The 12,261-nt window shown below is 45.4% G+C and overlaps 1 protein-coding gene across 3 annotated transcripts in view; it reads left to right on the top strand.

Annotated features, from left to right (window-relative positions):
- Positions 1 to 816: 816 nt before the first annotated feature.
- LOC109897344 (protein shisa-8) overlaps positions 817 to 12,261 on the top strand; it is an 85,999-nt gene continuing 74,554 nt past the window's right edge. For 2 of the 3 annotated variants that reach the window (XM_031827559.1, XM_031827558.1), the window contains exon 1: positions 819 to 3,662. In XM_031827559.1, the coding sequence (XP_031683419.1) occupies positions 3,121 to 3,662 (542 nt within the window). In that variant the 5' untranslated portion in view covers positions 819 to 3,120. Of the gene's footprint in view, positions 3,663 to 12,261 lie in introns of all 3 variants that reach the window. The other variant, XM_031827560.1, reaches the window with a different exon arrangement.

Raw genomic sequence — 12,261 nt, 5'->3', positions numbered from 1 at the left:
CTCTCTCTCTCTCTCTCTCTCTCTCTCTCTCTCTCTCTCTCTCTCTCTCTCTCTCTCTCTCCCTCTCTCTCTCTCTCTCTCTCTCTCCTCCTTTGCTCACTCCCCTCCCTCTCCTCTCTCACTGCCTCAGTAAATCAAATCCTGCAGCACATGTTAGAGACTTGCTCACACAAAGACCAGGCAGGTACATAGGCATTAGCACAAGCATGCTCACATAAAGACCAGGAGGGTACATAGGCATTAGCACAAGCATGCTCACATAAAGACCAGGAGGGTACATAGGCATTAGCACAAGCATGCTCACATTAAGACCAGGAGGGTAAATAGGGATTAGCACAAGCATGCTCACATAAAGACCAGGAGGGTAAATAGGCATTAGCACACGCATGCTCACATAAAGACCAGGAGGGTACATAGGCATTAGCACAAGCATGCTCACATAAAGACCAGGAGGGTACATAGGCATTAGCACAAGCATGCTCACACATGGACACATGCAGTCAGCACCACTGCACTCATCTGTTGAACAGAGGGGGGTTTAAAAAGAGAGAGGGGGAATGGATAGGGATAGAGGATGGAGGATGGAGGCAAGGTAAGCAGAAAAGGTTAGACGGGGGGTAAAAATAAATTAGGGGATAAAAAAAGAAAAGAGAGCAGAACGAAAGATTTAAAGAGAGAGATTTGGAAGGAGAGAGTACAAAAAACATGGGACACAGCCTAGGGAGGAGGGTGTCAGTGACAGGGAGAGGGGGGGGTCACCAAGAGAGGTGCGCTCATTCGCTCACGAGAGCGAGTGAGAGATAGCGAGAGAGAGAGAGCGAGGAAGAGAGCGTGTGAGCATTTAGTCCTGCCAGAGCACAGTAGTGCAACATCAACGGAGACGGGATAAAGAAGCTCTGTGCGAGGGACACGGGAAACAGAGGAATACACTTCTGAAGAAAAACAAAGAGGGGATGGAATGAAAAAAAGCATCCTACTGCTGTTGGTTATCCTGTTTCATCCAATTTCTGTTGGAGAATTCCATAAGCAAAGAAACAGAGAAAACACATACATGTGATATATATATAAAATTCCTATACATATATATCAAATTATGCCTGTTTTCACAGAAGCTGCTTTGGGGGAAGGACTGTGTTGAGGTCCCTTGCATAACAATTGGAAGACTGCTTTAATGAGCAGCATTTGGTAAAACTGTTGCATATTAATGCTTTTTGCAAATGAGCGTGATAAAAGACCATAAACAACACAAACAGCTTTGCTGCAGTCCCATTTTTGAAGGCTTCTTGAAAACAGGATTTTGCATTGCCTTTTGTTGTCGCCTCTCCAGTTATCCTGCCCTTGGAACAGGCTGGGGAGTTGAGGCTTGGGTGTGTTGAATGCATGGACCGCATTCCACAGGCTCAGTAATACAATCCTGTATTCACAGCAGTAACGCGGCAGAAAGCCTGCTCTTTAGTTGTGTCTGAAAGAGGGAGAGGTAAGTGAGGAAGACAGAAGAAAGCAGAGAGCAAGAAACAACAAAAAGCAGCAGAGAGGGATTATGGAGTCGTGGTAAATAAACGAAGATAAGGAAAACAAGGAAGGGACCAAAACAAATAAAGCAACTAACGACCGACTACAGTAAAGAAGTAGGACACTACGCAGAAATGTAATTACACCGCATGTTCGCTCAAAATTCAGCTTCTCATAAATGTAGACTAGGGAGGACTGGACTAGACTCCACAGGCTGGGGGGGATTGTTCAGCACACTGCCCTTGTCATTCCCCTATCCCCTGCTTGGTAGCACTTGTGGGGTTGTAGTTGTCTGGCAGCAGAGCTGTATTGGTGACCCCATCCTTTTAGAATCCCTCTCAGGTGTGGTGTGGAGCCGATCCGACAGCACCAAGAGAAACCCACAACAACAGAGAGTGACTGGACCCCCATCCCTCTAAACCCATTAAGCCAAACTGACACTGACGGAGCGCTGTCGCCTATGGATTTGAATGTGTGTGTGTGTCTGTGAGAGAGTGTGTGTGTGTGTGTGTGTGTGTGCATGAGTGTGTGTGAGAAAGGCTGCCTGCCTCAGGTTCTGAGGACCTCTTTTAAATCTGGACTAAATCATCTTTTCAGTTCTCATAGGACTATATTGAAGAACTGCAGGCTGTGCTTTCGCTAGAGGGAGTGGAAACAAAAACCAATATACCTTTTTGTCTGGCATAATATAATATTGAAGACCAATTGTAGAATAACATCTAACTGGAATTGCACATCTGGAAAGGAAAGGAATGAGAGCATCATGTTTCACTTAGCAAAGGGATTAAAAATGGCTGCAAGAAAAATAACAAAGAATCAAATGAACATTCAGTTGGAGACCAGGCAGTTGCTCGAGGCAAGATAATCTGAGAGGGGAATATCAACACCTCCCATATTTATAGATTATGACAAGTGGATTATCTAGAAGTTCCAGTGCTTTGCCGTTTCCCCCACTTCAGCATTGATTAATGCTTGGCAGGGCAATTATCAAAATCTGTGTGTCCCTCTCCTAAATGAAGACGTTTACAGAAAGGAGCTTGGAGCCTTGAGGAATCTGCTTTTCCGCTGGCGCTGTTGGGATTCCAATCTCTCTGATTTACGGATAACACTTTCTTTATTGGGGGGAGATTTTTTTTTAAATGCCACGGGCCAGTTCATTTCTGGGTGACACCTCCTAAACTGGAGGTGCTCCAGATTTCAGATCACATCTGCTATTGACATTTGGCAGAAAAGGGCTGTATTTTCGCAACGCTGCCAGAACTGTGTGTCTGAGTCTGGGACTGAATCACTGGGGACTCATTTGTGAGGAGCAGGTTGAGATTTGGGGTTAGTTTGTTTCACTTACGTGCTCATCCCCCTTCTTGATGGCAATTTATTACTTCACACTGAGCCTCCTGTACCTGAGTGCCGTAATAACTCTCAGCAAAGTAATTGAAAGCACAACTCCTTTTCAAGTCTCTAGTGTGTGAAATACCTAAAAGGCTATTTTCATGTAATTTTTGGGGGGCCAGTGAGAAGCCTGCATTTCTGAAGTTGGTGTTTATTGGCCTGCACCAGCTTTGAGACACTTCAGCAACTGAACAGAAGCAGCATCCACAGGTATCAAACATGGCTGCCAATTCTGTGCTCATCTGCCTCGCCTTCAGCTTTCTGCTGGGCTTCACTTCACTGGGTCAGAACTCTAGAGAGGCTGGGGCAGATGCCCAGGCCACCAACCAGACGGCAGCCACCTCTAATTCTCCGGAGGCCACGCTGGCCACTCCGGTGGCGGAGGACCAGACCATCCCAATGATAGGCAGCCGCTGCCGGGGCTACTATGATGTCATGGGCCAATGGGACCCACCGTTCAACTGCAATGCTGGCGTCTACCTGTTCTGCTGTGGCTCCTGCTTTTACCGCTTCTGCTGCCAGTTCAAGGTGCACAGCCTGGAGCAGGAGTCCTGCTCCAACTACGACACCCCCGTCTGGGCCAACACCGGCAAGCCGGCAGCCCCCGTCACTGAGGTGCAGGAGGAGCCCGACCGAGACCGCACCCACATGGTCGTCTACATCATCTGTGGCGTGGTGGCCATTATGGTGCTGGTGGGCATCTTCACCAAGTTGGGCCTGGAGAAGAGCAGAGGTGGCCAGACAGACATGACCAACTCTAGGTAAGAGAGTAGCAGGGGCCATGGGCCAGTGGGACAGGGTGGCTGGGGGGCAGGGTGGATGTGGTTGTGCTCTCACAAGCGATAATAGGCGTAACCATGGAGTGTTTGCGTAAAGCTATTTGTGGAGAGCCCAGACTATGGCTTCTAGTACACTGTGAGGGAATCGGAGCTGGGGTTTTTGGTGGACTATTGACATGCGCTGGCTGGCGCAGTGCTAAGGGCTAATTCTAGTTCAGTGAAAGTGAAGGGAGGGCTGGGTGTGACTGGCCGTACTATTGGTTGTTAATAATGAGACCACAGGGATGGCTTTAATACAAGTCATTACCGGATCTCTCAATTTGGGGGAGGGGGACTTCAACCACACCAGTATTATTATTGAGAGAAAAGAGGGCCCAGTCACACCCTCGCAGGTTCTGTTTTCTCAGAGGAGACAAGCTGCAGGGCTGAGAGGGTGAGAGAGAGAGACAGGAGCCTCCAATACCCGAGTCATCTGCTGTATTGATGAACCCAATGACAAAGGCGGGGGGGAATGGAAGGGAAATCCATTGGAGCGCGAGGCTGGGCAGCCATAATTTCCCCTGATTTACCGTAGTGCGCAGGGTTTTTACGAGCCTCGATGAAGGCGTCCTGCCATCCTACAACGGGTGGGGAGTGGGGGGAGAGGGACAGAGAGAGGGGCAGAGGGTGGTATCTTATTGATCAGCATGGAGAAACCCAATCAGGTCAGTCAGCCAGTTGTCCCAGTCACTGGGCCCATTGATTCACTGAGACCCCAATTTCAAGGTTGTGGGCGGCTAAAACACGCACACAAACATTGGAGATGCCTGGGGATAGTTTTAATTACGTTACTTGAACAATAACATACTTTAATAAACTATGACTTTCCAAAGTGTTTTAGCTTTTCCTGAATGTATCTCTTTAGCCTAAGCTGAAGAGAATAGATTGATATGATTTGATATCAGAAAGGGTATGATCACTTGTATGAGAAAGGTAATCAAATGTCTTCATGAACATGAAACAGGGCCTTTAGATCTGTGATATATTAGAGGGAAGGAGACAGTTGTCTGTGGGAAAATGACATTCAAGACGATTCTCTTTAGTTGTGCTGTGTGGCTCATCACAGGGGTACTGTATCTGTAATTTGCTTCTCACTGTGTGTGTGTGTGTGTGTGTGTGTGTGTGTGTGTGTGTGGGTGCGTCCTGCGGTAAAGCTTTCTTACAGTGTAACAGAATATGTCTGGTGTTTTGTTGTGTATTCAAGGAGTAATTGATTTTAATCATTCAAAATGCCTTTCAACAGCTGAATGTTATTGAATTCAACCTTTCTAAATTGGACATGTTCCTAAGATTAAAAATGTAAGTGTGATGTATACAGTATGTACAGTACCAGTCAGAAGTTTGGACACATTTACTCATTCAAGGGTTTTTCTTTTCTAAATTGTAGAATAATAGTGAAGACATCACAACTGTGAAATAACACATATGGAATCATGTAGTAACAAAAAAGTGTTAAACAAATCAAAATATATTTTATATTTGAGATTCTTCAAAGTAGCCACCCTTTGCCTCGATGACACTCTTGGCATTTTCTCAACCAGGTTTACCTGGAATGCTTTTCCAACAGTCTTTAAGGAGTTCCCACATATGTTGAGCACTTCTTGGCTGCTTTTCCTCCACTCTGTGGTTCAACTCATCCCAAACCATCTCAATTGGGTTGAGGTCAGGTGATTGTGGAGGCCAGGTCATCTGATGCAGCACTCCATCACTCTCCTTCTTGGTCAAATAGCCCGTACACAGCCTGGAGGTGTGTTGGATCATTGTCCTGTTGAAAAACAAAATGATAGTCCCACTAAGCACAAACCAGATGGGATGCCGTATCGCTGCAGAATGCTGTGGTAGCCATGCTGGTCAAGTGTGCCTTGAATTCTAAATAAATCACGGACAGTGTCACCAGCAAAGAACCATCACACCACCTCCTACATGCTTCACGGCTGGAACCACAAATGCGGAGATCATCCATTCACCTACTCTGCGTCTCACAAAGACACAGAGGTTGGAACCAAAAATCTCAAATTTGGACCCATTTCCACCAGTCTAATGTCCATTGCTCGTGTTTCTTGGCCCAAGCAAGTCTCTTCTTATTATTGGTGTCCTTCAGTAGTGGTTTCTTTGCAGCAATTCGACCATGAAACCTGATTCAAGCAGTCTCCTTTGAACAGTTGATGTTGAGATGTGTCTGTTACTTGAACTCTGTGAAGCATTTATTTGGGCTGCAATTTCTGAGGCTAGTAACTCTAATGAACTTATTCTCTGCAGCAGAGGTAACTCTGGGTCTTCCATTCCTGTGGTGGTTCTGTCACGTTCGTTGTATGGAGGAGTCCAAGGCGCAGCGTGATAAGAATACCCTCTTCTTTTAAATAAACAAAGAAGACATAACAAATGAACGTGACGCTACAATAACTAGTGCTGACATGCAACTACACAGACAACAACCCACCAAATACCCAAGGAATATGGTTACCTAAATATGGTCCCCAATCAGAGACAACGATAAACAACTGCCTCTGATTGGGAACCAATCTAGGCAACCATAGACATATAAACACCTAGATATACAACAACCCCTAGACATACAAAACCCCTAGACAATACAAAAACTACACAAACCACCCTCGTCACACCCTGACCTAACCAAAATAATAAAGAAAACAAAGATAACTAAGGTCAGGGCGTGACAGGTTCTCATGAGATATGAAACCATAGCGCTTGATGGTTTTTGCAACTGCACTTGAAGAAACGTATCAAACTTCTTGACATTTTCCGCATTGACTGACCTTCATGTCTTAAAGTAATGATGGACTGTCATTTCTCTTTGCATTTTTGAGCAGTTCTTGTCATATTATGGACTTGGTCTTTTAGCAAATAGGGTCTATATTCTGTATACCAACCCTAACTTGTCACAACACAACTGATTGGCTCAATCTCATTACGAAGGAAATGAATTCCATAAATGAACTCACCTGTTAATTTAAATACATTCCAGGTGACAACACAGAGTGGAGGAAAAGCAGCCAACAAGTGCTCAACATATGTGGGAACTCCTTCAAGACTGTTGGAAAAGCATTCCAGGTGAAGCTGGTTGAGAGAATGCCAAGAGTGTGAAAAGCTGTCATCAAGGCAAAGGGTGGTTACTTTGAAGAATCTCAAATATGAAATATATTTTGATTTGTTTAACACTTTTTTGGTTACTATATGATGTCCTTTAATGCGTTGATTCCTACTCGGGTAGAGAATTATTAATGTGCCAAGCCAACTTCAACTCAGCTAATCTCGTGCATGGCTTAGTCTGATGTGGATGAGTTGGGAGAGAGTGCTTTGCGTTTCCCTCCAGATTCAGATATCGAACTGGAGGGGATTTATGGCCCACGCCATTAGCTCCTGACGTTTCTAACGTCTACGTTTGTGCAGCACAGCAGGCTTAGTCCCTCACCAAGGACAGAACATTTCATAGTTTGAAGGGTGAGATATTTCAGCTCTGTCTCAAGCTTTAAAAAATGTAATTTCATGTTCTGTGTGCTTACAAGATGCTTTTACTTATCAGTGAGTGGCTCACCTGTTTAAATCCACTATTCCATTAATGCGGCTGGATGCTCATTTTGAGCAATTCAGCTTAAGTGTTATCCTCAAGGGCACGGCAGCAGCCTGACCCACCAGGAATCTAAACAGCCAATACTTAGAATACTATTCTAACAATTCCCACCACTGAATCTTCTTCCAAGGTGGCATAGCAGTTCAGACGTCTTTTGTCCTCGTCTTGTCGTGTCCTGTGTATATATATATATTTACAACTTTTTTCACATACGTTTTATTTTTATTTTCCATCAACTCATCTTCAAAACACTCTCCTGCAACCCGCCTCACCAATTTATATTTATAAAAAAATATTATTTACCTAAAATCTGTAATCCTTCAAGAAGCTAGCCAGAAACTCCAAGAAGCTAGCCTGAAACTAGCCAGAAGCTAGCCAGAAGCTAATCCAGAAGCTAATCAGAAGCTAGTTCAGAAGCTAGTTAGCTTCTTTACTGGCAAATCGTTAGTATTCAGCTAACCACGGTTTGTGGTCATCAGCTATCCTTTAGTTCGAAAATCTATCGCCAGTTCTGTACGGCGCAGCGCGGCTCGGGAACGGATCATACCGGACCAAAGTTTCTCTCCATGTCCCTAGATTTCGACTGCTCTCTGGACATTCATACCCGGATCTCACAGCTAGCTAGCTGCTATCCGTGTGACTATCGGCCTTCGTCGATTCCGGAGCAAACATCAATTATTCCGGAGCTAGCCAGCTCCGTCAATCACTCCTGAGTTCCATCAATCACTCCTGGGCTGCAGTCACCTATCCGGACCCGTTTTACTGCCTATGCGGAGCCCCACCGGGCCTTCACAACTGGACTGCCGACGTTATCTACCCGAAGGAGATCCGGCTGGCTCCTCCGTCGCGACGTTACCTGAACGCCCATCTGCGGCCTGCTAACCGTTAGCTGTCTTACCGGCTGCTATCTGAATAGACAATCGGACAATTTATTTATTTTTATTATTATTATGTTTTCTTCTTGGGCCTCTATAACTATATCTATTGTTTTTATTTTTGTTGTTGTTGCGTGATTTGGATTAATTAACCCTCTACCACACGGAACCCCACTAATCTACTGACGGAATGCAAGAGGTGGCTAACAACAGACCTCCATCCTATGCTAGCTTGCTACCGATGGCCTGGCTAGCTGTCTAAATCGCCGTGACCCCCAACCAACCTCTCCACTCACTGGACCCTTTTGATCACTTGACTAAGCATGGCTCTCCTTAATGTCAATATGTCTTGTCCATTGCTGTTCTGGTTAGTGTTTATGGGCTTATTTCACTATAGAGCCTCTAGTCCTGCTCACTATACCTTATCCAACCTATTAGTTCCACCACCCACACATGCAATGACATCTCCTGGTTTCAATGATGTTTCTAGAGACAATATCTCTCTCTTCATCACTCAATACCTAGGTTTACCTCCACTGTATTCACATACTACCATACCTTTGTCTGTACATTATACCTTGATGCTATTTTATCGCCCCCAGAAACCTCCTTTTACTCTATGTTCCAGACGTTCTAGACGACCAATTCTCATAGCTTTTAGCCGTACCCTTATTCTACTCCTCCTATGTTCCTCTGGCGATGTAGAGGTGAATCCAGGCCCTGCAGTGCCTAGCTCCACTCCTATTCCCCAGGCGCTCTCTTTTGACGACTTCTGTAACCGTAATAGCCTTGGTTTCATGCATGTTAACATTAGAAGCCTCCTCCCTAAGTTTGTTCTATTCACTGCTTTAGCACACTCTGCCAACCCGGATGTTCTAGCTGTGTCTGAATCCTGGCTTAGGAAGACCACCAAAAATTCAGAAATTTGAATTCCAAACTACAACATTTTCAGACAAGATAGAACTGCCAAAGGGGGCGGTGTTGCAATCTACTGCAAAGATAGCCTGCAGAGTTCTGTCCTACTATCCAGGTCTGTACCCAAACAATTTGAACTTCTACTTTTAAAAATCCACCTCTCTAAAAACAAGTCTCTCACCGTTGCCGCCTGCTATAGACCACCCTCTGCCCCCAGCTGTGCTCTGGACACCATATGTGAACTGATTGCCCCCCATCTATCTTCAGAGTTCGTGCTGCTAGGCGACCTAAACTGGAACATGCTTAACACCCCAGCCATCCTACAATCTAAACTTGATGCCCTCAATCTCACACAAATGATCAATGAACCTACCAGGTACCTCCCCAAAGCCTTAAACACGGGCACCCTCATAGATATCATCCTAACCAACTTGCCCTCTAAATACACCTCTGCTGTCTTCAACCAAGATCTCAGCGATCACTGCCTCATTGCCTGCATCCGTAATGGGTCAGCGGTCAAACAACCTCCACTCATCACTGTAAAACGCTCCCTGAAACACTTCAGCGAGCAGGCCTTTCTAATCGACCTGGCCGGGGTATCCTGGAAGGAAACCATTCTACACAGGCAGTTAGAAAAGCCAAGGCTAGCTTTTTCAAGCAGAAATTTGCTTCCTGCAACACTAACTCAAAAAAGTTCTGGGACACTGTAAAGTCCATGGAGAATAAGAACACCTCCTCCCAGCTGCCCACTGCGCTGAAGATAGGAAACACTGTCACCACTGATAAATCCACCATAATTGAGAATTTCAATAAGCATTTTTCTACGGCTGGCCATGCTTTCCACCTGGCTACTCCTACCCCGGTCAACAGCACTGCACCCCCAACAGCAACTCGCCCAAGCCTTCCCCATTTCTCCTTCTCCCAAATCCATTCAGCTGATGTTCTGAAAGAGCTGCAAAATCTGGACCCCTACAAATCAGCCGGGCTAGACAATCTGGACCCTTTCTTTCTAAAATTATCTGCCGAAATTGTTGCCACCCCTATTACTAGCCTGTTCAACCTCTCTTTCGTGTCGTCTGAGATTCCCAAAGATTGGAAAGCAGCTGCGGTCATCCCCCTCTTCAAAGGGGGGGACACTCTTGACCCAAACTGCTACAGACCTATATCTATTCTACCGTGCCTTTCTAAGGTCTTCAAAAGCCAAGTCAACAAACAGATCACCGACCATTTCGAATCTCACCATACCTTCTCTGCTATGCAATCTGGTTTCAGAGCTGGTCATGGGTGCACCTCAGCCACGCTCAAGGTCCTAAACGATATCTTAACCGCCATCGATAAGAAACATTACTGTGCAGCCGTATTCATTGATCTGGCCAAGGCTTTCGACTCTGTCAATCACCACATCCTCATCGGCAGACTCGACAGCCTTGGTTTCTCAAATGATTGCCTCGCCTGGTTCACCAACTACTTCTCTGATAGAGTTCAGTGTGTCAAATCGGAGGGTCTGCTGTCCGGACCTCTGGCAGTCTCTATGGGGGTGCCACAGGGTTCAATTATTGGACCGACTCTCTTCTCTGTATACATCAATGAGGTCGCTCTTGCTGCTGGTGAGTCTCTGATCCACCTCTACGCAGACGACACCATTCTGTATACTTCCGGCCCTTCTTTGGACACTGTGTTAACAACCCTCCAGGCAAGCTTCAATGCCATACAACTCTCCTTCCGTGGCCTCCAATTGCTCTTAAATACAAGTAAAACTAAATGCATGCTCTTCAACCGATCGCTACCTGCACCTACCCGCCTGTCCAACATCACTACTCTGGACGGCTCTGACTTAGAATACGTGGACAACTACAAATACTTAGGTGTCTGGTTAGACTGTAAACTCTCCTTCCAGACCCATATCAAACATCTCCAATCCAAAGCTAAATCTAGAATTGGCTTCCTATTTCGCAACAAAGCATCCTTCACTCATGCTGCCAAACATACCCTTGTAAAACTGACCATCCTACCAATCCTCAACTTTGGCGATGTCATTTACAAAATAGCCTCCAATACCCTACTCAACAAATTGGATGCAGTCTATCACAGTGCAATCCGCTTTGTCACCAAAGCCCCATATACTACCCGCCATTGCGACCTGTACGCTCTCGTTGGCTGGCCCTCGCTTCATACTTGTCGCCAAACCACCTGGCTCCATGTCATCTATAAGACCCTGCTAGGTAAAGTCCCCCCTTATCTCAGCTCGCTGGTCACCATAGCACCTCCCACCTGTAGCACACGCTCCAGCAGGTATATCTCTCTAGTCACCCCCAAAACCAATTCTTTCTTTGGCCGCCTCTCCTTCCAGTTCTCTGCTGCCAATGACTGGAACGAACTACAAAAATCTCTGAAACTGGAAACACTTATCTCCCTCACTAGCTTTAAGCACCAACTGTCAGAGCAGCTCACAGATTACTGCACCTGTACATAGCCCACCTATAATTTAGCCCAAACAACTACCTCTTTCCCAACTGTATTTAATTTTTATTTATTTATTTATTTTGCTCCTTTGCACCCCATTATTTTTATTTCTACTTTGCACATTCTTCCATTGCAAAACTACCATTCCAGTGTTTTACTTGCTATATTGTATTTACTTTGCCACCATGGCCTTTTTTGCCTTTACCTCCCTTCTCACCTCATTTGCTTACATTGTATATAGACTTGTTTATACTGTATTATTGACTGTATGTTTGTTTTACTCCATGTGTAACTCTGTGTCGTTGTATGTGTCGAACTGCTTTGCTTTATCTTGGCCAGGTCGCAATTGTAAAAGAGAACTTGTTCTCAACTTGCCTACCTGGTTAAATAAAGGTGTTCTCAACTTGCCTACCTGGTTAAATAAAGGTAAAATAAATAAAAAATATAAAAAATTCATAGCCAATGGTTGCCTGGCTACCCATTCACATCGCTCCACCCAACGGATGTTTCTTCTCCACGATGAGTCTGGATTTGCCTCCCTCCCCGCCGATTTCTAGAATGCCCAAAAAATCTGACCGCTTTGATTGGTCCCAGACAACGATTGGTTGGGCCAGAGCCGGCCTACATGATGGCATTATCAAATTTGATACTCTGATTGGTTAGACCCGTTAGAGACGATCCAATCGCTGATGAATTT

This window comes from Oncorhynchus kisutch, linkage group LG6 (genome assembly GCF_002021735.2).
Source record: "Oncorhynchus kisutch isolate 150728-3 linkage group LG6, Okis_V2, whole genome shotgun sequence".
In the NCBI taxonomy this organism is placed as follows: domain Eukaryota; kingdom Metazoa; phylum Chordata; class Actinopteri; order Salmoniformes; family Salmonidae; genus Oncorhynchus; species Oncorhynchus kisutch.
Note: the sequence above shows the minus strand (reverse complement) of the source record. Positions and strands in the feature narration are given on the sequence as shown.